The following is a 27,745-nucleotide window of genomic DNA, read 5'->3' as shown; positions in this document are numbered from 1 at the left end:
AATCTGTGAAATGATGGATGTGCTCTCTAGAAAGAGTCACCATGCATGTCACATATAAATATAGCAGTTGATTTCTCTGGCAGCCTGCATCCATCTCAGATGAGGGTTTTAAATGGCACAGCAGGTGTCTTCAAACACAATATTTCTTCAAGGTCATGCCTTCAAGTGAGACGTAGAACATCCTTCATCATGATAGGTCAGTTCTCTGGTCTCCTTAAGCTGGGTAGGAACGTTCACAGCAGGCAGCAACAATGCAGTCTAATAGGGCTTAATCCAGGGTTTAAGGCTTACTCCTAACCAGGTGGAAGTGGAGAGCTTGCAGTTCCTCAGTATAGATACACTGACAGGCATAGCCTCCAGGTAGATTTTATTCCAAAGGATGTTGAGACACTGGGGCAATGGCCACAGTCAGTCAGTGTCAACTGCATCTTAAATTTCAAAGGGTCAGGGAATCCAGCTGTGGCAGTGTTTCTCTCCTGAATGGAGGCTTTGGGAGGGTGCATGTCCTTGGAGGCTCCTCTAACTGCAAACCATTTGAATTCTACCCAGACAAGCCACAAAAAGGAGAGGAACAATACCTAATGCGTCATGGAATTGTTCCCTATAGACAGCATTTGTCTCCATCTTGCGCATACCATTCTTTGACAAATGTAAATGTGGATAATGAGCAATAGTCAATGTTAAAGACATCCATAAAATCCTGAAACGTATGACGTAAAGTATGTAATGCATAGATGTACAGTGATTCACAAATCTTTCAGGTGCGTGGAAGGGAAGCGACCAATTTTGTGAAAGTTTTCTTTAAAATATGTGGTTTCTTCTACTGTTGGTCCCAAGGCCTACACAGGCCTCGCTGGTATAACACTCAGATATACTGTCATGAACTGCACTGCATGAATGCAAATGCCCCACATAGGTGTGGACCATATGTTTATACAAAGGATGAAGGCACAGAATTGTATCAATACCCACAAGCGGTGCACGGGAAAAACACAGGCAATTCTAACTTTCTGTCAACATATCCTTCCGCATAAAATTTGGATAGGTGCAATAACCTAAATGGGCAGCAACAGGTAAGAATATAAAAAATAAAGTGTAAAATTAAATTACAAAAAGGAGATTGTAACATAGTCCAGGGTACACATATGGTGGGAAAGGCCACTGATAATAAGTCTAAGCTTCAGTCAAGTAATTAGACTGCATAGTCTTTGTAGCGCTGCAAAGACTGTAGATGTGGCCTCAGCTCGTATGGGTGACCACACCTACAAGGGTTGGCCTCTGATTCTCCAGATGGTTGAGTGCAGATTTTCCTTGGGTTCTGTTAGAAATGAGGGTTTTTAGTTGGCAGGTTTGTACCCTGTCGAAGTAAGGACCCTTCCTTCTAGTCAAAGTAAGGGGACTACACATCTAGAATAACCCCTGCTTACCCCCTTGGTAGCTTTCCCCAAGCAATCAGGAGAAAACTATGTGAACAAAAGATAAATGGAAATGCCTATATTTTACAGTAAAATGAGATGTAGACAATCAATAAATCAATCAAAGAGTGAACCTGTACGTGTTCAGTGTTGTTGTGTAGTTCCTAATAATACATAGGATCTGCATGTTTAGACAAAATAAACTAAGGGATTGGTGTCCAGACTGATTCCAGACACCCCCAAAGGATATGTTAGCCTTTAGACAAGCTAGCTCACAGCGCCACCATAAACCCCCTAATTTTACCAAGGAGCAAATAGTTTCTGGCAACTATCGAACATAAAGATCCTTGATCCTCTAGGGATTGTGGAAACAGTGCAGTACTTTTCACTCAGTCAATCGTACTCCCTTAGTCTCAGAGATACACAGAATAAACTATGGGGATGTTTTTAATAAGTATTTATTGAACCAGCGTCATTCTAGTATAAAACTTGCTTGCTGCGACAATCATTAGACAGAAACAGCTATGTAAGGTTACAAGCACCGACAGAGTAAAAGTAAGGTAGAATTCTAACATGATGCTAAAATAGTAAATATATGCAGGCATATCGATACATGGCAGTAATCATGCGTACTCCTACAATGCAAACCCTATTTAAGTGTACCCACGTGTATATAGCATGTATGTTAGTATAAAGCCAAGAATCCCCTAGGAAAGAGCAAGCCCCATTACCTGATGGGAGAGAATGAAGGACCCCCTCTTGGTCCCGAGTTGTACACCCTGCAAGGGATGTCAGACCCCTGCGTGTAGGAGCTTTTGCAGGCCAGGACCTCAGCGTCTAAGGGCAGAGTGGAAACTTCTCCTCTGGTCACCCAGGTGAAGATGTGGTTCTTTTATAACTGAAAAGTAGCCTAAGAGGTTCTACTTAGATATGCAATGGCTTGGCATTATGTATAGTGGACCTGCGACTTTTGAACAGAGTTATTATGCAGAAGAGGGTAATCCTTCTATGTACGTCCTGGTTAAGGGATTGAGATATGATACTAGGAATCCTCATGCATAATAAATGAAGCCAGTTTCAGAGAAAACTGATCGACATTTATTCAGCCTATAACTAGGTAAAAGGTCAGTGCCAGAATCGTTATGCAGAGCAAAGTAGGACAATTGTACTCAAAAGGTTGTGTAGCTACCTAGGCCTATATTGGGATACATTGGGGTTCATAAAAATGTGAGATGTGAACACACTGTCCTTGTGCTCAAACCCAAATAAGTGAGCCAAGATAGGAAGATGACAGACTGTATAAAAGCGGTACAAAAGGGGGTGGTGATGGACGGAGCATCTGAACCAATCAAACACTCACACCCTGTCAAGAGATCAGGGTTTAATCTATCACCGTTCTTTAGCCCACTCTGCCACCCCAGTTCAGACATGGCTATATGCAAATCAGTCTGACCCTATGCCTCATGGGAACAGTCCAGCCCGAACTGCCAAGCCATGCCTTCCCTGGACCGGAAACAAGCTTCCGAGGACCGGTTTCTGGCATTACAGCCGTCTTCAGCCCGGCTTGCTTGAATCCAGTGGCAAAGTGAGCAAGGGACTCACGTCTGAGCATACCCTGCCACACTTATGGCGGCCAAAAGCGGTACAAAAGGGGGTGGTGATGGACGGAGCATCTGAACCAATCAAACACTCACACCCAGTCAAGAGATCAGGGTTTAATCCATCACCGTTCTTTAGCCCACTCTGCCACCCCAGTTCAGACATGGCTATATGCAAATCAGTCTGACCCTGTGCCTCATGGGAACAGTCCAGCCCGAACTGCCAAGCCATGCCTTCCCTGGACTGGAAAAAGCTTCCGAGGACCGGTTTCTGGCATTACAGCCGTCTTCAGCCCGGCTTGCTTGAATCCAGTGGCAAAGTGAGCAAGGGACTCACGTCTGAGCATACCCTGCCACACTTATGGCGGCCAAAAGCGGTACAAAAGACTGTATAAAAATCATTTGCAGATCATATATTCAATGATAGTGTCCAAAATATTCAGTCCTGTGTGTTCTATATGTGGACATGTGTGTAGATAATGTTTTGACCCTCAAGCAAACTCCGGGGTAATCTTCAGAACAAAAAAAGTGACCACAAACGGAGGTGTATTTCACTAAAAAGTAAGTGAGAAAAGCTAGTATGCAGAACAATGTGGTTCAGGACTACTATGACAAGGGCAAACAGAAACATTTTTCCTTAGACTTAATTGGTGTACTTCAGCAGGTGTACCCACTGCTCGCCATTTAGAGGTGGCACATATTCAATTTGCCTCCAAAATAATGGTCTTTGAAAGCTGGCAAAGGAGGTCCCAGCCCCCACTTTAACCACCCCGCTCCCCAGCAGCCTCTTGCATGCTGCTGCAGTCACTCACAGCTCTCCATGATGGGGTATCTCTGGCCCCCATTCTCACTCAGGTTTTAATGCCGCCCGCAGTGAAGGAGCAAAAACTTCAGTCAGTATGCCTTTCACTAATTCCTCATTCAGGTGGTCTAATTACCCATAATGAGTGCTCTCGTGGATTTTAAAACAGAAACAACTTGATGCTCATTTGGAACTTACTTATAGCTCCCATTGGACATTAATTTTGTGAATGTCATTATGTCATGAATGTATAGATCCTTATATTAGGACCCTCATTTAATGTCTTTGATGAGGAACATTTACACTCTGCTTTGCTTTGTTTTATTTTGTGGCAGGTTACAAAGTATACGTGAAAAAGGTGCAAGTGAAGGAGTCCACAACGCAACATACTTGGATCTTTGACGTGAACGAGTAGGTTCTTTTTCATGTGTGTACATTACCTTTTGTCCTATGTGTACGAGCTGTTTTCGGACATTGTCACTGCTGACATCTAGGAGCAGAACTGCAGTTATTGGATATATGGATATGTAAAGTGTTTACTCATCCAGCCTTTGACAAAGGGTTTATTATATGCGTTATGCAAGGCTCCTTGCCTCACTATCATGAACATCAGATTCTAAATCTTCTAATTCACTGCTTTGACGTAGCAACAGCTCGGTACCCCTGCACCTCCTGCACCAATGATACCTATGCCCTGCCCTGCAGCAGCAATTCACCCCCTGTCCTACACTACTAAAACTGAAGGCCCACGGAGCTGAGGAACTAAGGGGCATATTTACAATAAAGATGCAGAGCGCGGGTTAGCTCCAAAATAGCTAACGCCGGGCTCCATCACTTTAGAAACGCAAGGATGCATCGCATTTACTAAAATACGGTGCACTCCTGCATTTCTCCCTGTGCTGGCGCTAAACTAAGCTGCCTAGCGCCAATGCAGACACCCTTGTACCATAGTGCAAGGGTGCATGTGTTGAGGGAACGATTGTTTATTTGCAGGAAGGTGTCCCTTCCTGCTCGTAAAAAATCTAGAATGGCGATTTGTAACTACTATTAATTCAGCATACATAGAAGTTGAAAATCGCCATTTGATAATGATTGTTAATGTGCAGGAAGGGACACCTTCTTGCACATAAACAATCATTCATGGCGTTTTTCTGTTTCTATGTGTGCTACACAACACTTCACACGTAGAAACAGGAGAAATAAAGCATCTCTTTTTGTTTCGCCATGTTAAGACCAGGTTTTCCCTGGTGTTAATGTTGGCACTGCCTCCTATTTGAGTCACCCTTGTAAATATGGGACAGCTTCAAAATCAATGGGTTTTTGCGGTGGAACACCCACTGCGAAGCCCCTATTGCCACAGGAACAGTGCGATAGGGGCTTAGAAGTATGCTCCTAACTGCCTTTGATATCGCAAAATCCAATGCAAGCATCTGGTTTGATTTTGAGACATAGAAACATGATGCTGGCAGTGTCTTAAGCAAATTAATCAAACCAGAAAGATGGTAGCGTTTTAAATATAGTAGTAAGCGGAGGATGCGATGTTTGCAAACAATGAGAGAAATACATTTACCACATTGATCATCGGACAGAACTAAGTATTTAAAAGGCGTAGATGAGAGGGGGGTCCAAAGGATAATTTGTAGCTAATGATAGACTTTGGACAAAAACACACCATTGTAAGCATATCAGTGAAAGCTGATCTTTTTTATTTTAAATTATACGTTAAACCTTTATTATGAACAGTGTACAAAAGATGTGAGACCGGAGAGAAACACATAAAATTAAAATAATAAAAAAATGTAACTTTAAGTATACAAATGTGAATCAAATGTTGCGAAAATGGGCTCAATAGTTTAAGCTACTAAACTTTAGCATGAACCCATGAAATAGGCGCATTTAAAAAGGGAGTGCAACCAACAACAGCAAAGACCCGTTGTACACTCTTCGTGCTGTCTGTTCTACAAGTCCTAGTGTGTTTAGTTTTGTTACCTGAAACCCAGGCCGAGCTGAGAGTCACCCTGGTGTTAGGGAATGTGTGTTTTTCAGATGAAGCAGGGATGTTTCAAAGTGTCCGCTTGAAGCACAGATCTTTGCAGTGGGGTCTTTTTCAGTAGAGTTTAGGAAGCAGTGTTTGGTGCTGTGGCCAATGCTCCTTGATGACATTCGGGTGAATAGTTGGCATGTATTCCTTATCGCTCGGTTGTTGAGATTCCTTTATTATTATAATTGGAGGATGCTATGCGACTGTCATAAAATGCATGCTGGATGCAGCAAGTCCTCCATGACACTAGTCATATATATGTATTTTTAATCACTTACCTTTTCAGGGAGTTTTCAGGTGATAGCCACGAAGATGATCTACAGAAGGAGTTCCTATTGTCTCATGGACACAATGAAGGGGATGTGCCACTGAGCGATAGCAATACGTACCCTACACCTGGAAGGCGGAATTCAAAGGCTGATTCAGCAGAGTTCTTGGTTAAAGTCTACACTGGTGACGTGATGGGGGCTGGAACTGATGCCAAAGTGCATGTTGTCTTAATAGGAGAACACGGTTCATCTGGAAAAGTTCACCTCACTGAGTCACTGGAGCACAAGAATCCCTTTGAAAGAGCTAAGGTAATGGGACTCTTCAATGTTCTTGTTATACTGAATGCTCAGAAGCTAGCTATGAAGGAGTGCACAGATGTGTGATTAAATGAATGCATGATGAATAATGTCATGGGTCAAGGAATGAATGCATTTTTGGTGGTTTGGTTCTTGTGGTGCTTTAAGCTGATGTCAGCAAGGAGCAACGCACCAATTAAAATAACCTGATCAGGATAGTATAAAAACCAGGTCTGGCAAGGGAAAGGTGGGTGTCTTTCTCGAATGTGACTGATATGTTTCTTGACATCTGGTATACTTCCACTTCTACACAGAAAATACATTTTTTTGAGACAGTCCGTTGGTTGACAAACCACAAGAATACGGTGGACTTACCAAACTACTTGTTGCTTGATTAGTAGACAGTCCCCGTATAAATGGTATTAGAACACCTCATGCTGTTTTACTGTGCTAGGTAGAGCTGATCCAAGCCACAAACACAGAGCGAGGACTGTTGGCATACTCCAGTCATCCTGAACATTGGAGTTATCTTATTGAAACTGGCTCTAAACCATTTCTATTGCCAGACTTCATAAATCGGAAAAACACACGAGCACCTGGATTTGCTATCTAGGTAGAGTGCCAGGAAGTAATTTCTAAAGAGGAGGGGCAGATTCACAAATAGTTTTCTATGTGGAATTGTTTCTCACTCCCATCTGAAATTGGGAGTTCACCGCAGTCCTGATTCACAGAGTATTTCCTGTGGTGTGAGCGGTTGTGTACACCAGGCTTAGGTGTGACTTACCCTTATATTTCCAGGAGAAAGGTATGCTTACTAATAGGGAGCTGCTTTTTGAATAACAGAAGCGTTTCCATAAGTGATGCTTACATTACTCATGCAACTAATTAAGATCTTAATTAGGAGAAAGAAAATGCAAATAAAAAGTTTATTGTTGAATTGAGATTCATGAAGTTGATGTATTTGAAATCTCTAGTGGTAACATGTTTTGACTTATTTAGAGAGGTTAATAGGCACTCCTGTGAAGATTTTTAACGATATTATGACTTAGTGTGTGTAGGAGTGGTACAATATAGGAGTAGGTTACTGTTGTATTTGAAGCATAAGTGGAGCGAACTGTTTATGTTGTCATTTTTTTCCCAGTCTTGGCTGAATTTACCATGCAGGATCTTGTTACTTGGGTTCAAATTCCTTATAAAAAACAAAAAACAAGAGGCGTTTGGTAAAGCAGGAACAGTTTATTTATTTAAACAGTTTGGCCACCAGAACGGTTTCAGGCACAAGATCTGAGGACTGTCTCAATTTACATTGAGTTTGTGCTCATCTTAGATACAAAAGTACCACCAGCAATGAAAGTTTCAGCCGTACTATTTATGACGAGAAATGTTGGTTGCTGGCTTGGAGTCTAAATTAATGGTCAAATGGTTACCACAGGTGGGTCTAGACCTTACGCGGACACAGCATGGCCAGTGGTGAACGTGTCCAATGCGGAGTGCGTGATCACTACTTGTAGGTCCTGATTAGCTGTGTGTTTGCAAGTCATGTAGCATCTGACTTTATGGTGTTTTTAGGAACACTTGTACCCCCTCCAGCAATGTATGCTTATTGGGGCAATCTCCCCAGACCATTTAATTTTGCTACGCCTATCTGTGGAATTGATCAAGAATTATCTGCCCAATTGTTTTCCTGTTCGCTATTCACCCTCCCACCTGTGACCCATCAATCAGTAATCCCAGGCCTAGGTAGCAGGGCCTGCATGACTTCATATTTGTATGTTGAGGTAGATGTGGATTTCAGAACTGGTGATCCTATTAACAAAGATGATAGTTCATTTTTATCGATAAACACATCTATATCCATATTAACATCCCCCCTCTAGTTGATTCATCAACTACACTATCTAACCTATGCATTTGTACTATTACTTACTTGCATCCTGTTCTTCCCTTTGGTCGCTTTTGACTACGACAACTTTCCTATTCACTTGCATTATACACAGTTTTACAGCAGGTGATCTCCAATTGTATAACCCCGCAACCCAATAGAAACACAATGATAACAGGCAACAGTGATTAACATAGACCTGATATCCATCATCATGTTAGCCAGGAGTACCAATTCGAAAACCCCTCCTGCAGCAGTTGGTGCCGATCTTGGCGCAGTCCCTCCCTCTGTTGCGGTTATTAAGTCCAGAACATATCTATGCTGCATTATCATGAGGCAGATGGCTTGCTTTTCTTCTTGGATCAAATTGAGGCTGAGCTCAGTGCTGCTCATCATTTTTTAACAATACACAATGGGTGATCTGGAGCCAGTGAGCATTAGCGTTTGTCTGCAGGGCGAAGAATGATATCCATACCCACCTTCCTCCAGCTGTGTTTCGGTGAACAGTATGAATTCTTCTGGAATGTCTTTGAACTGATCCCAGCCAAAATAGTCTGCCGCTCTCTTTTTGTGAGCTTGGAGCAGCAAGGTGGTCTTTTTCTTTACCAAGTGCTGGTACAACTCTGTTAGCTCTACTCCGAATGACAAAGGTCGGGTGTATAAGGTTACCAGGGCACACAGTTCCCCCCAACCACGAACCAGCTGGGTGTAGGCAAGTTCGCCGCACTGCCAGAAAAAATCCATCAGCGTTGAGGTGCCCTATTGCATATTCGGAATATGTAGAATCACTCTGCAGTTAGCATTCGTGCCCATCTGAAGCGTTCCTTTTCCTCTGTAACATCAGGAATACAGTTAAAGTGTCCGTTCAATCAGAGGTTGACATTTCCCTTCTAGACAAGTGTATGCACCTACCTCGGTGTCCCAGATTTCCTGACATGGGTTAGTCATACTTTCATTGATCCCTCCTCCATGGGACCCATCCCCTTTTTATCCCCGAGCTAGACAGCCCTACAGAGAAATTTCATGTCGGGAGACCTCTTGTTGTTAAAGAAGACTGCCCCAGATACACTAAGAGTCACCCTTGGTCCACAGATGGATGCTGGAGCAGACATGTTTGTGCACTGAGTTGGAGGTTTTGCTATCTCCAAGAATCTCTACTCCAGGAAATCTTGGGGCAAATGGCATCTTCCCCTATGGTGCCCTTACTACGCATCCTGTCCAACTCAGTTTGGATATCAGTGGGTTCAGTGAAAAGGTATAATGCTGTTGGGTTGGTGTCGTATCGGGTCAGGATTACAACTACCCTGTGTGGTTCTATTTTGTTGGGTTGTATCCTGGCCCTTATCCTACATCGGTAAAGGTGAATGAGGCACTTTGCCTTATTGGGAGCTACCTCTTGGGAAAGGTAAAGCCTATCTGCATTTGGGATCAACGAACAGACATAACATGACTTGGCTGATGCTTGGGAGCCAACTGAAGTAATGTGTTGTTACCAAGAGTAATGTAAAAGGGTGGTATGTAGTGCATGATGGATGCTAGTGTTAGGCTTAGTGTAATGGTAGGTGATGTACGAAAGGTTCAAATGCAGGAACTGTAGTCCCCCATTAGTGAATCTCTTTAGGCCTGGCAGTTCCTCAAGGGTACTTAAGTAGGGACTACCCATAGTAGGCAGATCGTGCACAACCATACAAGTTTACAAAACCTTTGTTGTGATATTATAGTTCGAGGTGTGAGGTGTAAGTCCCTTTGAAGCCACCTGCAGTCCTCCGCTGGCTGTGTTTCTTCTGACCAATTTGAAAATGTTTGCAGTATTTAGTTCATGGCTGTCATCGTCATGGAAGGGCTTGACTGCCAGAAGGAATGGTGCAACCACCCGGGTGTTAAGCAGACCCCTCGCTCAGGATCCGTGTTTGTTTTTCTACTTTTACTGGCATACGTTTTGGAAATGTCCTTTTCCTTCTTTGTGGGGGTTGAAGACAAGTCGCGTTCATGCACTTGGTTGCCTTCTTGGTTAACTGTTATTGAAACAACTTGGTTGATTGTTAACTAAGAAACATTACACATGCTCTGCTATTAATGGTTTCAAAGTTCCTGCATTTTCCCCTAGGGGTGTTATCCAAACACTCTGCTAGTCGCGATCTAGTAGAGCACCGGGAGGTGCCGCTGTTTGCTATGTTTTTGTAATTTTGGTGAATAAGGGTGATTCTTATTATCTAGACGATCTTGATCTCCATATAAACCATTGAGCCTCCTCCAATCCTAACTGAGTGGTCTTTTGGACCTTCAACATTTTCGATTCTGGGTGATTAGATCAGTGATAGGTATGTTTGTGAGGTAATCGCATAAGCACCTGAAGTGATAAAATTGTGGCTTTTAGTCAGAGTCCCATGGGTGACACTAGTTCTGCCATAGGCTCTTCACTTGGTGCATGCCTAAGGGCAGTTGCTTTGCAGCCTCTTCCTGTGGGTATATTCCCTAGTGGAGGCTAGCTCTATTTGATATTTCCCCCAGTTGCACTTGCTATGCATTGTGTAGTTCAGTATTATGTGGGTGTGGAAATGTGGGATGACGGGGCGTTTTGCCGTTAGGTTATCCTGATGTTTGCCATGTGCCCCGTGAGCACGTTTCGGTGTTTTCGCACCTTCATGTTCCCGGCACGTGGTGTGCAATGTGTACCTCCCTTGTGGCCTCAGTGGTACCTGTTTTGCTGATCTTTACCCTGCCTTTATCTGGAATTTTCCTTTGGGCAGATTTTTGGGAGTTTCGGCATTTAATTTAATTTGGACATTTTCCCTGGAATGTAAAATTAATTGTTTCCTTTGTCCTGCGGGAGATGGTCCAAGGCTGTACTGTGTCTTTTCCTACCTCCCCTATACTGCCTCCCGTGGGGTCAGAGGCAAGGGTTGACTGGTTCCTGGATGGTGCCTGCCAGGTCAGGGCACCTATGCTTGCTTGCAATGCTTGGAATGGGGTTGAGCCTGGAAGTGGAACACCCAGTGCCCTGCGTTTCCCACTGGAGCGTGGCAAGGGGTTCGGAAGCCTCCGTCCCTGCACCCCCATCTCCCTCGGACCACACCCTGCCTTTAAAGGTTCAGTGAATCCCCGACTAGAATCTTGAGCTTGTCTTTACGCTGAGGTAGAGTGACTAAATTACCAAAACCCCAAAAATCTGGATATTTTCCCGTAATGGGAGTAGGACTACAATTTCATGCCACAGAGGAGTGCAAAAATCACTCGCAGGCTGCGCTCACCAACGGAGCAATCTCAGTCCTCTGTGCACTAAGGAAAAAAATAACCACAGCATATTATACTGATTGTAGAATGACTGCCCCCTATTCATGCACTGAAACTCATGAAGACAAATTCAGTGGGGTCTCTAAAAACCTGGGATAAATTCTTGAACTACCGAAATCTGCCTGGACAGACAGTCGAAAAAACAGGACTGTCTGGGCCAACCTGAGACGTTTAGTCACCCTCCACCGAGGCCTCCTAGCTCACTGACTTGCGCTTGCAGGGATCTTCGGAGTATTTAAGTTCTTATCATCCTAGACGTGAGAAGAACATTGGTTCGCATTACTGAGGATGACTCCATTCATAACTGAAAGGGAGGCCGCCATTGATTCAGAGGCGTCTGGAACATTTGGGGGGTGCTGTCGGACTATGGGCCATGAAGGAAAGATCAAGTTTGAGCAGGGTGCCTGAGAAAATGAAGACCTTTTGACTTAGTAATTGGAGTGTGTCCCACTGCACTTAGGCTGTGGGATCTAGGGGTGACTTTTTAAGCAATTTCTTTCCTGCCCACTCTGCCCTCTCCCTGGGGCATGGCCAGTGAACCCCGCCCTGGGGGATCAGCCAGCAAAGTAGGGCCTAGTTGTTTGTGGATGCTTTGGGAAACCTAGCTATTCTGTGTGCCCACAGGCTGATCATTGATACCTGGACTTGGTGTGGATACCTGATCGACACGGCCCACAGTACCCCTGAATTCCTGAAAGCACGTAAAACTTTTGGAAACCCAATACTGTCTGTGGTCTTTTCTGTTCTGAGAACGGGGAAGGAGGACACTGTTTGCCTTTACTATCGAAGGTGAACTACTGGGGTTAAGTCGATGGAATCATTATTAACTGCCTTCATCTGCTGAGGGGTCCTACTTTACTGTTGATATTGACTTTGTGATTGCGTGAAGACGCTACCTCCCCACACTCTCCCCTTCATGCTGGGGATCTGGCTTCATGGTGTTTGCCATTAGCACTTCTACACCTGGGCAGTCAAGGAATATTTCTTTCAAGGTGGTCCAGATTCGGTGCCTTTGCATATTAAACGTAGTCCGTTGTGTTGGGTATCAGTCAGAGTAATAGCTGGAAGGCAAGCCTGGGCGAACACCATGTTAGTCTGTTTCCCAATTAGACTGCTCAGAAAACTTTTACAAGAATGTTACCTGTTGCTAGACTGATACTTGCAGTTTTTTTCTCAAAGCATGTAATCCATTTCACTAACCCTTCCAGCAATGATGGTAACTTTGTTGTCAGCCCCTCTATATCCATCTGGGCTCATGGCACGTATGTTTTCTTTGCCGTGCCTTTCTTTAGTAACGTGTACACTCTCACGCTAGGTGATTCTACAGGTTTCCCCTCAACGTAGCATTCCCATCTCGTGATGCATTTCTGCATGTAGAGAAAGTCCCACTAACTGTTTCCACCTTCATGCCTGATGCAGTCCTCTGCTACCGCCATGTCCTCTGGCTCAAACGATCCTTCCCTTGGCCAAGACCTATCATATTGGACCCTTTCCTCAGTCCAGTCTGCTAGTAATTCGCAAAAGGGGTACACAAAGATCTCCCTCGGAATTGGTTCATGTTTGTCGTGCACCCGTGACTAGCAGCGCATATCTTCGTCACTGCTTCCCTCTTGTGCCCGCAGAGGTGCCATTTTGTTTTTCCTGCGTCACAGGTGGGTAAGTACCAGGCTGCCTTGTTCCTTTATTTCTTGTTCAGTCCCTCTCCTATGCCGACTGCCCGACGTGGCTCTGAGACCTGCTAATAATCTTTCATTGACCTCCAACTCTTCCCAGTGTGGCACTCTTTACCTGGCACTGCTTCCCTTATGAAGAGAGTGTGCTGCCCTGTACCCTCGCATTAACTCCCTGTTGCATTCCCTTTCTCTCTGGAGCCTCCATTCATGCCTCTCTCTCTCATGCCATCTGGCCTGTTCCATTTGCTCAGAGCTGCGTGCTGCTTGAGTTAGCCTGGCTTCACCCTCAAATTTGCTCTCCATTCCCTCCTCGGCTCCCTGGGAAAACCTTGTAGCCCCACCCTCGTCATCGGACTGCCTTCAACTCCTGAGCTCTCCGAGTCACTATCGAGACCGCCACAAACTTCCCTGACACACATTTCTGTTCACTGACCCAGTGGAAATGAGTATTTTACTCACCTTTGAGATGTCACGTGTCAAGGGTGGTGGGCCGGGAGTTCATCTTTTGGAGACCTCTGGGCTCGCTTGCTGTTAGACATCTTGGGCTTAGACCTGCTTGGCCTTCTTGTGGTGGGTAGCTCGTCAGCTTCTACTATTATTGAGTTTGAACATCCTAATGGAGGGGAGCGAGGGTAAGCACGCCATACCTGCATATGGTTGGGGTCGTGCTGATGCCTTGTTTGCTATCAGCATCGTGGGGTTATCGGATTGAGCCTCTCCGAAGATGGCCCATAGTTCGAACAATGTTTCTCTCTTATCTCTTTTCTATCCTGGATATTTAGTTTGTACATGTGTTTTAGTGTGCGCAATTATATTCATGTCAAATGTTCCCTCCTCAGGCCAGGTGAATATGTGTGCCTGTGTGTGCAAATGCCACTCTTGGCAAAAAGTATTAAGTCTTTTTATTTGCTAGGTGAACCTAGTCTCCATGTGCTTTAGTGAGGGACCTATGGCAGTTTTAATAATTTGGATAATACAATTCAAATGATGTTTTCCTAATTTTCTGTATCGAATCGTATGTGCAATGTGTACATGGTACACTCTTACAAATAACGTTCTATGAGCTCAGTGCTTACAATTTTTACATCAAACATTTTGAACGGGTATTTTCAAAAAAAGATGATAAGACTGCATATGTAGTATTGTAATACGTTCCTAAGTGAACTGGATAGTCTGTCACTACCCACTCCTAAACCAAGGTGGTAATCATAGAAACCATTTAGTAATAACTCTGGAATCACCAGCCCTTCTTGGCCACACACAAGTTATGCCCACTTCCTGGGTCCAAGTTTTCCCTTTTACAAACTCCACCCTGTAAAGCCCAGGGTTAAGCTAGATGCGCCTACTGCACTCCTTCCAGATACTACGGATATTAAGAAACCACTTTAGCACTGGGAAACTGTTGAACTAAAAACTATGAGAATGAGGTGTCAGCTCCGTCAAATCAGAATAGCTATATCACAAAAATTAGCATCCTGGGAGTTATCAAGGGCTATTCGCAGTATTACTCTATATTCACCTTAGCTGTCAACTATTGAATGTAGGTGACTTCCATGGGAATGCCTCTGAGGCCGCCTTAGGTCTGATACAGTTGGGGCATATACAATACTCATATGCCAGACCCTGTCAATGGCAGGGCACTCAAATTATCTTTTTATGCTTCTACCTGCTTTGCCATACACCAAATTCTTTAGACTATGTTTTAGGTTCGGATGTAGTCTACTACCCTCTATAATGGCTGCTTCGGGATGGACATCCACCCTGGGAATTCAGCAGAACTTCCAATCAATTGCAGTTTCTTCCCAGTTTTCTTGTTGCGCAATGTGAATCCGTCCAGGTGGGATCGTCTTCCTTCGGCTGCAGTCGGGTATGAGTTCCCAATCCTCCGATCTAGCTCACCAAAATATTGCTCTGGTTTGAATTCCTTATAACAAACAGAAGACAAGAGGCGCTTGGCAAAACACGAACATTTTGTTCAATTAAACAGTTTGGTCAGGAGAACAGTTACATGCACAAGGTCTGAGGACTGTCTCGGTTTACATTGCTTTTGTGCTCATACTATATACAAAAGTACCACAAGCAATAAAAGGTTCCAGAGTACCATATATGGGAGGAATGTTGGTTGCTGCCTTGGAGTAAGAAATGAATGGTCAAATGGTTACTACAGGTGGGTATGGACTTTGCTTGGACACAGTGTAGCCAGTGATGAATGTGTCCGATGTCCAGCATGGAGAGCACGGGATCACTGTGTTCTAGGTCCTAATTGGCAATGTGTTCCTAACTAATGTAGCGTCTGACTTTATGGTGTTTTTTGGAGCGCACATACCCCCTCCATGTGCTGTTTATTGGGGCAATCTCTTAGGACCATTGTAATATCTCTGTGCCTATCTGCGGGATTGATCAAGAGTTTCTTGCACAAATGTTTTCCCGTCAGCTATGCACCTTCCCACCTGTGACCCAACAATCAGTAATCCTGGGCCTAGGTAGCAGGGCCAACCTGACTACATACTTGCTTTTCGAGGTAGATGTGTTGTTCAGCAAGGTCTATTCTACTAATAAGGACAATAGTTCATTTTATTGATAAACGCAACCATATCCATCTTAACAATCTGATCACATGAGGAGGGAAGTTGGTCAATGCATTAATCCATGAACTGTTGAATACTGCCTGGTGGTCAGTATATGACATTAAGGGCATCAGGAGCCTTATCACAAGTTTAGCGGTCCATAGGTCCGCTGAACCCTTGATGGTGGTCCGACCACCACAATACTGCAGGCCTGCTTACAGTAGTAAGACTGGGGCGGACTAGCACAGGACCTCTGTGACCGCCATTGATCCATGATCCTGCGGCATTCGTGCAGCGGTTAAAGGCTGAAATATGCTGGCGGTGCCGTAGAGCATATTTCGAGCACGCATGAAAATGGTGGTGGAGAGGCAAAACAGGGTGTCTTAACAGGGGCCCCTGCTGCCTTTGGGCCTGGGGATGCATGCGGGGCCATGTGTAGTGTCCCCCTAGATTTGAACCCCCTGTTCCTGCACAGTGTTTCATGCATGCCACACGTGCATGAAGGTGCAGTCGGCAGTCGAGAGCGGTGGTCTGCATGTTAGGCTCTTTTATGAGCTTAATAGTCTGCCGCTGTCAGAACCCTGCACGACCACCCACCAGACCAGGATTAAAGTCTTAATCTGGCAGGCGTCGGCATCACAGCTTTAGCGGTCCTACAGAAGATGGCACATTTTATTGTCCACTGTAGGACTGCCTAAGTCATAATAAGCCCCTAAGACTTTGGGGTTTGGGTTTTATGGTGATGTGAGAGTTAATCCATTTTGATCTGAGGTAGTCTTTGTGAATAATAGCAACTACAACTCCAATTGTATCAGTTCTGTTAAGACGTATGGTGTAGTATACTCTTGATCGAGTGAAGGTGTTGATGCGAGACTGAGCTATGGTTTTGTGATTGCAAGAACAAGTTCATGATCTTACATAAGAGCTGCTAAGGGGGTACCTTTGAGTACTGGAGCTTTTCAGTTGAGTATGATGTATCTGATAAGATGCCTGGTACTGGGATGGGAGGGACAGAGGGTCTTGAGGGTGTTCAAACTGAAAGATGTTGGATTCTTATCAGGGCATCTAGATTTAGAAATGGTGGGAATGGGATAAGGTCACAGTTCATTTGTGTAGGAGGTGTGTCACGAACAAGAATGCTGTTAAGCTTCATTTGTATGCATTCGGCGAAATGGTACTAGGCACAGAGGGAAAAAAATTAGAATAATACATTGACAATTATCCCACTCTGCAACCAGTTCTTTCCAAGCCGTGAATACTCAATGATATTTTGTCGCTTCCTCTGCATTGAAAAATAATGACACCTTCTGTTTTTGAGTAACCCTTGTCATGAAGATTTGCAGGCTGTGATTGCACTTTTGCGCTTTTTCTATTAAAATACAAGGGTGCACATTATTGACGCTACCTCCAATTTTCCCAAATCTAGGCATTAACTGATTCTTTTTATTGAGTGTAGCTTATTATTAATTCCACTTCTTCTTAATAGTTGACCTTCTATTCTTTTTGCAGGTGGACACATTTAGGATTACAACAAAGAGATTAGGGAGACTCTTCAAAATTGAAATCGGTCATGATGGCAAAGGATATGGTAAGTGTCTACAGTTTACCAGGCTGCTAGTTGCATTTGTTGTAGCAGGGAGTCAGTAGCCCTTAACATGTGTCAAGGAGGTACTCTTAATACTTATTCCATCTAATGCACGAAGAACCAGATACGTGCACCCAGAATTCTGGGAAGGTGCGTAGAAGTTAGCGTGCCCTGGTACTCAGGTTGCTGCAAGTTTTGCTTCAATCTGGCGAACCTCTGATTCGAAAGCGTCTAAGCAACCAGAGGGATGAAGAAAAAAGCAATTTGTGTTAATCAAATTCCACAGCTGACAGTTGCTAATGTGTCAGGCACTGCTATGGTGGCAAACATCTCTTTGTGTGAAAGTGTCTTCTTAAAGTCGTGGCTCAGAGTTGGCATGATGTCAGGCACTTCAAATCAGCTCCTGGCTTCATGTGACTGTCTTTACTGCTTTTCAGAGGACATTTTACAAACAAGTGTAGTTTCAGGATTGTTTTTTAATATCCATTCAGCTTGTTACCGGATGTATGTAATTGTGTTGTTTTTATTTTAACGATTTTTATTAATTGAACCAATTACCTCATTCATTCATTAATGTCTGTAATCAGTAGTTCCTTTGGTTCCTGGACCCTTTGCAGCTTCTCAGCCCTATGGTATCGTGTAGCAGGCTTCTCCAGTAAGCAGTTTACACTTCTGAAGTATGTCTAAATTTCCCTGTGGACATGGGTAGAAAACTGCTGCCTCTAATTTTGAACGAAACCCCTGCTAAATAGAATCAATTCAGGTGCAGGTACAAGTCTTCGACCAGTCCCGTAAAAGGTAGAATAAAGTCTTCTTGCAGAAGGCATAGGCTTTTTAATCTGTTCTAAGCTCATTCTCAAGTGCCATTCAATCAGTCAGCAGTCTATCAATCAGGGGTTTGTGCAGCGCAGTTACCCGTGAGGGTCTCAAGGCGTAAGGGGGAGGAGTGGGGGTGGGACCGCTGATCCATCTGGGTTCAGTCGAAGAGCCGGGTCTGAAGAAGAATCACATCATTCATGGGTAACACACATCTTATGTGTACTTTTAGTTCGGTGTTAAATGGCACCAAATTCACTCATGATGCTTTGTGTGTTAAAATACAACCTTGCAAAGGATACCGTTTGGCCAACAAGCTCTCCTCTGCCCCATCACTACCCACTTCCGATCAATTCGGACCAATCCACATTCGAATGATTCCAGGGTCTTCTGCCAGCAACATCCCATGGGTCTGTCAGAAGCCTTGTTTTAAAAACTGCAAAGGTATATTCAGGGTGTATGAAGTCACATTGGCCAAGCCTGGGCACCCAGCTCATCTCTTCTGACTGTGTTGTGTCTTGCCTTTAAAGCTCTGGCTAGCAAATGGCTTCCACAAATTCCATAAATAATTGTGATGTGAAACCATACCTTCCTGCCAGAAATATCAAAAAGAGTCAGCTTGAAGTATGTTTGCCTCTCCAACTACATTAGGTACATATACTCCGTGTTTATAAGTGACAACTCTTAAATAAGTAACACAAATCTAATTACACAACTGAAATTAATCTAAGAGTTTACAATCTAGAACAATAAAATGAACCACACAAAGATCAGGGACTTTCATATATAAGGACCCTAAAAAGGGTAATGACACAAGAAATATACTTGTCACGGTAAAAAAAACATATTTCCTAAGAGTATCTTCTGACTCACCTTTTGTTAGCTTGACAAAACCAAAAGACTACTATTAAGAGACATGGATTTTGTGCGTGTGTGTGTGTGTGTGTGCGTGTGTGTGTTTGGGCGTGGCTTAACATAACTTAAAAAAATCAAAAAAGATAATAAGTAATAAACTTAAAGATTCAGACCAAATTTGAAATACATGAGAAAGATGTTATTAACTTGAACATAAAATAACATTACAATGGAAAATACTGATGAAAAAATGAAAAAGAGTTCCTATGTTCTCATAATAAATAGCAGAAATGTTCTCTACTGTAAAATTCATTGGGAAACAAACAATCTCAGAGTATCATTGGGAAAGAGATGTGGCCTAACGGCCAGAGCTTGTGTCTTTGGAACAGAGGAACCAGGTTCAGAACCCGCTCTCGGCTCAACTTCATGTAATTCAGGACAAATCATTTGTTTAACCCTCTGCCTTAAAGTGTGTAACATAAATTAGTGCTCATGTAAAGTGCTGTAATGCCTTTTGGACAAGCTTACGTATATAAAATCTAAAAAAAACTATTTGTATAGCCTCTGAGCATGACCTCTGGAACTTCAAAATTGGCAGGACATAAATACCTTACTCTTATTATATCGGTTTAGTGAGTGATCCCAACCTCCTATAGGCAGGCTTGATGGTTTCTTTCTCCAAAGAATATTGGAAAAAGAGTGCCAAATTGCATTTAACAGCACAGTTTTTACCACCATCTTAAAATTCAGCCCAGGAGATTTTTTACCCAAAAAAATATTTGCATTATTAGTTTTCATGCATATTACGTCATTTATATTTTTCTGATCTTTATTTTTTTTAATTAATTTTCACTCATAGAAAACTTGGTTCAAGCAGTTCTTGTGTTCAGCTGTGGCCCATCATTAAGGGAGGAGGGGTACAGCCTTGTTCCAGTGCAGGAAGATTGTCAGACTGAGCGAAGGACAGACACTCTTCAAGTTCGGGTCAGGCAGCCATGCGCTGTACATGCGCTAAATGCTAAGCACCTGGCTGACTTAACCGAAATTTGCCAGGCTGAAGATTTCACAACCTGGTGGATGTTAGAAGCGGCTGTCTCTAGTTGGCAGAGGTATACACTTCTGACAAATAGGGACACACCTTTTCTAGTCAGGGCAAGAGGATCACACACTTAGATAACCCCTGCTCACCCCCTTGGTAGCTTGGCAAAGCAGACAGGCTTATCTCAGAGGCAGTGCGTTAAGCATTTATGACCACATACAGTAATAAAGTGAATACACTACAAATGGACACGACACAGTAGTATTATAAAAATAAGTATTTTTATATAAGGCTTAGCACAAGACCAAATAATGACAAAAATATACCACAATCTTAATAAATACTTTTGGAAGGAAAAATAATAGTTCAAGCACGGTTTCTTCTTAGCACAAAAGTCTTTAGTATCAAAAGCAACTCTTCTTCTCTAAAACACAGTTCTTGGCAACAATGTAACCCACACGGGAGTCACACGACGTCGAGGCAAAGTTAATCCAAAGGTTCGGCGTCGACCGCGAGGAGCGCTACGTTGAGCCCGGAGTCGCACAGACCCCAACAACACAGTACCTTGGAAAAGTGAAGCACTCGATGATCAGCGGCGTCGAGATGTCCGGCGTCGCGTCTTCGGCGTCGATCGGGCCTCGGAGTCGGGCCGATCTGCAGCAGCGTCGACCGAAGTCAGGCGGGAGCAGCGCTCACGGGATGAAGCAGGATGCGACGTCGTCGATGTCGATGATGCAAGAGTGAGCAGCGCTCACGGCGTCGAGAGGGCTCGAAGTCGATGCGATCAGCGGCGGTGCAGACACGAGGTCACTTGGAGCTGGAGCCGAACTCACTACTCACTGGCGTTGCTGCTGGCGTCGATCGGGCCCGGCGGCCGGCGTCGAGGAAGCGGGACACTGGAGCCGTTACTCACGATGTCGAGCTGGATTCGGCGGCGTCCGTCGGCGTCGAGATTGCTGGGTTCTTTCAGAGGTGCTGGATTCACAAATTCCAGCAAATAGCACTTTAAGCAGATGAAGTCCTTTAGCCTTGTGACTTCAACAGGAGACTGGCACTCTTCCAGCCCTTGGAGATTTTCTTAGCAAAGAGTGAGAGTACACACACAGTTCCTCTCTCCTGGTTCCTTGGCAAAAATAAAGAAGCAATGCAGGATTCCCCCAACAAACAGCACTCTGGCAGAAGGGGTAGGCAGTCCTTAGATCAGCAGGCTTCTTGTCCTTGGTTCAGGTTTCCTTGTCAGAAGTGATCTGAATTCTTGGTTCAGGGGTCCTTCTCTTATACCCCTTTTTGGCTTTGATCCCTTTGTCCATGCAGGGGAATTTCCCCCCATCTTGGGTTTGTTGTGGGTGTTGCCAGGCCGAAGCACCTGGCCTATTCACTGGGCAGGGCAGAGTCCTCAGCCGCTCAGCAGGAGCAGAGCCAGCATTGTCACTGGCAGGGGCAGGGCCATCAGCTGCCCGGCAGGAGGTGGGCCAGGAAAGTCCCAGGCAAGCACAGAGTCATCAGTCGCCTGGCAGGGGGGCGGAGCCAACATTGTATCAGGCAGGCAGGCTATCAGGAGCTACTCTTCCCCTACTCTCAATGCAAATGCCCCACTCATCCCACACTGACTCATTCAGACTCTCTGGAGCCACCCAGCTCCTGTCACACGCACACCAGAACCAGCAGAGACCGGTAGACAGTTAGACAAGAAAATAGCTACTTTCTAAAAGTGCTATTTTCAAACACAGAGTCCAAAAACCATCCACACAAACGGATGCGTTATTAAACCCTGAGTTCAGGGATACCAAACTCGACATTGCACGATGCTCCCCGAGCGCGCTAGGATTATAGCATTAATAATCCTGGCAGCCCATTCTAACTGATGGAGAGCAGGTTACCTTACAATAGTGAAAAACGACTATGGCTGTAATTCACTATTAGGACATGCCAACCTTGTCAGGCTTGTCCTACCTTATGCTTACAATGCACCCTGCCCGTGGGCCTACCATAGGGGTGACTAACATGAAGTTAAGGGAAGGTTTAGGGACTGGCAAGTAGGTGTACTTGCGCAGTCCTCGTGGCAGTCAGACTGCACGTGGTCTAGCAATGGTAGACCTTCAGACATACTTTTACTAGGCCGCTCTTGTGGGTGGCACAACATGTGCTGCAAGCCCACTAGCAGCATTTGTATTTACAAGCCCTGGCACTCCTGGTGCACGCTACTAGGGACTGATAGTAAACCAAATAAGCCAAACATGGAAGTAAATCAATACAGCAATTTCACATAGGGAGCACTTGCACTGTGGCACTGATCAGCAGTGGCACAGTGCCCAAAGCATATACCAGCAAAAACATCGTAAACAGAGGAGGCAAACAGAAAAAATGGAGGAGAGACTCATGCCAATGATGCCAGGTCTAACAGTGGACATAACCTGCTCCTTAGCCCGACAAAGTCTTCTGTGAGTCTCCATCATTACAATGGGATGTGTCACTGATAGACTCGGACCTGGGCGCTAAAGCCCTGAAGTTCCCAGAGTGACCATCGGTGATGCAATGTCAGCCAATGGGAGGAGGCTGCAGGATCTTTGTGTTAACTGTAAAATGGGGTGTACGCCACAGCTGCATATGCTGCACAAGCAAATCTAACAGTGTGACTATAGAAACGTTGGAAACTACCTGTGCAGTACATTAACCTGGTATCCCCCGTATGTTTTGTATACAAGAGCTCGAGTACAATTTTCAAGGAGACGACTCCTTAAGTGTAATAATCGAAATGCCTGATTTTCACCGATCACTCAGATATACTACCGTCACACATGGATATTGTGCATTTTATGTACATTTGTCATGATCAAATACCAATGGATGTACTTCATATGTCAATGATTTTCACTACTATTATACTGGGGATAGATACATTGATATAAACATTTATAGTAATAATTCAAGGATGGTATTCAAGGGATAGCCAGAATTTTGGAAAAAAATTTCTCACTATGGGAAAGATAGGACGCTAATATGTCACGGATAGTCAAGATGTCCCAAGGAATGCCTATTATATGGCAAGAGAGGACCATTATCATATAAAGTCTAGTCAGAGTGTTGCCCAGAAGAGGAATAAATAAGTCTCTGATGGGCCCTCCTTATTTCATGGTTAGCCAGCATGTTATCATCAATTCCCAGAAATATAATGGATCGACCATTGTTGCGAATATTTCATCAGGAAAACCCAGTAATGTGCCACTAATGGGCCCTTATGTCAGGGTTAGCAAGCATTTCATCAAAAATATTTACAATATGCTTCCAGTGTGCTCTTATTATTTCATAGTGAGCTATAACATCCTGATGAATGCCCATGTCACCAGCGGGCCATTATTATGTTAGAGATGGGCATCATTTTCTCAAGAATGAACACAATATGCCTCTAATGGGCTACTCTTGCATCACGGTTAGCCAACATGTGCCCCAGAAAATCGAAAACATGCTACCAGGCCATTTCTATCTACAGTTTGGCTGATATATCTCCTCAAAATCACCAGCAAAAACTCACTAATATGGACCATTAAAAACAGCAAGTCCACTTGTTCCCAAGAATGACAGCAATATGTTGAATATGGGCCATGTTACATATAGGTGACCCTCCAGGCCCTGACAAAACACACACATACACACATGTTCCCATGCACACTCACTCCCACACATGCTCAAAAACACAATCATTCAACATTCTATCCCTACCAACCGTGCCTTGTCCCAGTTTACATCATCCAGAGTCCCATGTGGACGGCAGCAGCTGAAGGAAGAAGGAAGGAGCAGCAGAGTGCCCCTAGCATAGACCCTAGGGTACTAGACATTCCATGGCTCTGAAGGCAGAGCTTTGGAGAACTTAGGGCTAGATATAGGTGGCTAAATACCGGTCGGTAACGCCGAAATCCGGTAAATTTCAGTGTTACCGACCAGTATTTAGCCATTCCTAATGTAGGTAAGGAATCAGTGAATAAGGAATCGGTAAATACCGATTCCATAAACGCAATGTAGGAAGCACATTAAAGAGTGCTTTTGAGCCTTAAGAAATTGGTAATTACCACCAACTTCAAGTTGGTGGTAATTACCGATTTCCCTTAAAAAAGTACTTTTTTGCTTTTTTTAAAGTACCATGTGGCGCACATTAAGGGCATGGATGTGCGCCACATGTGCACACATGCACATTTCAGGGGTGCAACAGGGTGTCCAAAGGACACCCTGGCACCCTTGAAATACCTCCTGGTATTACCGATTCGGTAATACCGAATCGCTAAAACTGAATGTCTTCACATTAATTCCTATGGGCCTCCAAGCCCATGGAAATGAATGGGTAGTTATTCCTTATTACCGAATCTCAATTACCCATTCGGTAATAAGGAATATTAAGGATTCTGTATTTTTTACCGAATATTTACCCACTTAGGAAATACCGATTTCTTAATATCGAATCTGTAAAATGTTCTATTAAGAAATCGGTATTTCTCATTTACCTACATCTGGCCCTTAATGGAGCAGGCTGACCAGCAGAGAGAGACAGAGTGGAACTGGCTTCAGGGGAGAGGCCAGTGTCTCTCAGGCCAGAAGTTTTCTTTTCCAAAGCTGGTGCTGCTTGAAAGGCAAGCACACATGGTCCTTGGAGGGTGAAGCTGGAGACTTTCAGCTTTCCCCACCTCATCACAGACTTTGTGAGGTTAATGCTCACTGACCCCAGTCCATTCCTGTGACAAGGTGGGGAAAGATTAAGTCACAAGCAGAGTGCAGCCTTAGTAGATTAGTTAAAGTCAAGACGCAAACCCCACATGGAGTGGTGTGAGACCAGAATATGGTCTGACATAAGCATAGTGTGAAAAGTTTCATTTTAAAAAACATCACTATATTGGAACTAATTTGAGAAAAATTAATATCCGATGAGATTATATTTTTCTAAATGATTTCTATAACACACAAGTTAAATCAAGCGATAATCCCGACTATAACATGCTGCCCTACAGCCATAATAAACATGTATGTAGAATTTAGACGCTAGGTGCCTTCAGCCGCGGCCCGTGGAGGGAGTTCGGTGGGGCAGGGAGGCGCTGCGGGGGAAGGGCAGGGTGGTGGGTGGTAAACAACGGAATATGGATAATTGTAGGTTAGTAAACAATTTAATAGCGCACGCTGCATCGCTTTTTGCGATACAGGATGCGCTACGAAATTCGTTTTATTTATTAAATTGTTTACTTACCTGCAATTATCCATATTTCGTTGTTTACCACCACCCACCCTGCCCCTCCCCCGCACCGCCTTCCTGCCCCACCGAACTCCCTCCACGGGCAGCGGCTGGGTGCCTTAAAAACAAAGAGTGTGTTCCTGTAGCAAATATTACAATCTTGGTGAACCAGCTAACCAGCTTGCTCAAATGTAAGATGATGGTTTGACAAACAAATCACAGTCAATTGGGTAGACGTGCCGGACAAGGAGACACAATGTGTCAAGTTTATTTTGATATGTGTTCTGTCTGGCCTGGTGCATTTAGATCTGTGAGCAAAGTTGGAACACTCAGTAGTTTTAAGACCCTGTGACTATCTTTGCTGCAACAGTCCAGAAACCTCAGTGCAGAAAAACAACTACCACCCAACCATTAACAGATGTTCCACTCAAGCTCACAAGGTATAGTTAGGATGCTATTTATTTAGAGCAACAGTGTACGATTCAATAAAGCTATTTGAATGTCTTGTAGTCTGTGTTCTGGAGTGCATATTTTAGAGTGGAGCCAGATAAAGCCCCAAGTGGTTCACAGTCTTTTGCAATTTCTTAAATGGAAATGAAAGATGAAGTGGATTAGCACCCACAAGGGGATGCCCTGGGTGTGGCAACCTTTAGGGACCAGTTTCTCGACATATATACTTGGCAACTGGTAACTGAGATGTAGGGTGAGCGCATTACCACACCTTCAAATAATGATGTTGCAGAAAGGTAAGCAAAACGGTTTATACATTTCAAGATTCAGAGAACTAGATGCAGCCAATGAAACACAATCCAAGGCGTGATGAGAACAGGAATAATGACTCTGTAGAGGGCTTGATGAGGAGAGACACAGACACTTTCTGGTGCCAGGGTCTTCTGGAATGCTGTAAACATCACCTATTGTGCCTTACTGGAAAAGATCTACACAATATTGTACCCTTTAGGCATGCTTGGTCAAATTGCAGTTGTTGCTAGGACCTAGGTTGCAAAATTTCCATGGCTCTTGGATTGCTTTTTCCATTACTACATTGGTGTGCAGGTTCTTCATACGGTTTGTCAAGGTAGTTATTTGTATTTGGGGTTTGTGGGTAGCTAGAGGCAATCAAAATGGCAGCTTTCTGTAAAGTTTAAAAATCTCCTTCTATCAAAAGGAAGTGCATTCTTGGTACTTTTCACCTGATCTTCGTGGGTCTTCTCATTCAGGTAGAGTAGGTAGGGTAGATCGGAACATGCCAGAAGAAATAGATGATACACAGCTGTTCCTGTGATTATGTAGCTGTTGTTTAAGCTCTCTCTGTTTATCTTGTTTCATAGCTTGTGTTGTCAACCAGAATGTATACATCAAAGAGATTTTTACCTCTGATTTAATGATAAAATGCTTCTGAATCAAACCCAGCTGGTAGCAACCAGATCAGAGGTTTTAGTGAGGCATGTATGCCACATTGGAGTCTGAAAGAGTTTTAGAATCAAAAGTTGTCAAATTCGGCGGAATAAATTGGGGATTTGGATGACACGGAATGGAATGAGGCGTTGACATCCCCGAGGGAAGTGGGAATATCGGCCCGATTCAGACTGGTGCAACTTAAAATCTTACACCGAGTCTACTACACTAGATCCATGCTACACAGAATACACAAAGCTCCACATCCCTACTGCCTCCGAGGCTGTGGCGAAGAAGGGACACTACTCCATACACTCTGGGACTGCCCACTCATTGCCAACTACTGGCATCAGGTGATGCGCACTGTCTCGCAAACACTAAAGGTGTCCCAGGTGCCAGAACCGCATAAATGTATTCTGAATGTCTGGGAACTGACTGACCTATCCCAGCATGGCCGAATATGGGGCGTCTTAGCTATCATGGTAGCGAAGAGAGATATAGCGCAAAAATGGGGTGCACCGGAACTGTCCACCGTCTCACAGTGGAGCAGGAACATGGACGTCTTAATGCTGACGGAACGGGCGGTGTATGTAATCAGGGCTTGCCTCCGCAAATGGAATAAAGTGTGGAGTGCCTGGAATATATACAGGGGGGAAATATGTGACCCACTGCCAGAAGACGAGAGCCTCAGCTCGGATGAGGAGGAGGAAGGGGAATAAAGGGAGAATAGGAGACCTCAACATCTAGGTTATTTTAACTGTGACCTGCCATGTAGACTGATATGATCAACTTCCAGGCTGCACTCACCTGTATAGAGTACATATGCGCCACAATGAGAGTATTGTTTGTCAACGTGTAAGTTTGTTATATTGCAATATGTTTCAATTGGTTTTTTTTTAAAAACAAGAAAAAACACAGACCTATGACTCATCCGGATTACGAGTGGAATCATACCTGTACACCATACACTACTACGCCGCCGGACCCCAGGGATGTCGG

At 44.1% G+C, this 27,745-nt stretch overlaps 1 protein-coding gene across 1 annotated transcript in view; it reads left to right on the top strand.

The window, feature by feature from the left end:
• Positions 1-27,745, top strand: part of LOC144827279 (lipoxygenase homology domain-containing protein 1-like) — a 453,506-nt gene that overhangs the window by 327,625 nt on the left and 98,136 nt on the right. The window contains exons 8-10 of the mRNA XM_078685654.1: positions 4,151-4,226; positions 6,143-6,434; positions 17,348-17,426. Of these exons, the coding sequence (XP_078541780.1) occupies positions 4,151-4,226; positions 6,143-6,434; positions 17,348-17,426 (447 nt within the window). The remainder of the gene's footprint in view (positions 1-4,150; positions 4,227-6,142; positions 6,435-17,347; positions 17,427-27,745) is intronic.

Source organism: Lissotriton helveticus, chromosome 4_1 (assembly GCF_964261635.1).
Source record: "Lissotriton helveticus chromosome 4_1, aLisHel1.1, whole genome shotgun sequence".
Lineage (NCBI taxonomy): Eukaryota > Metazoa > Chordata > Amphibia > Caudata > Salamandridae > Lissotriton > Lissotriton helveticus.
Note: the sequence above shows the minus strand (reverse complement) of the source record. Positions and strands in the feature narration are given on the sequence as shown.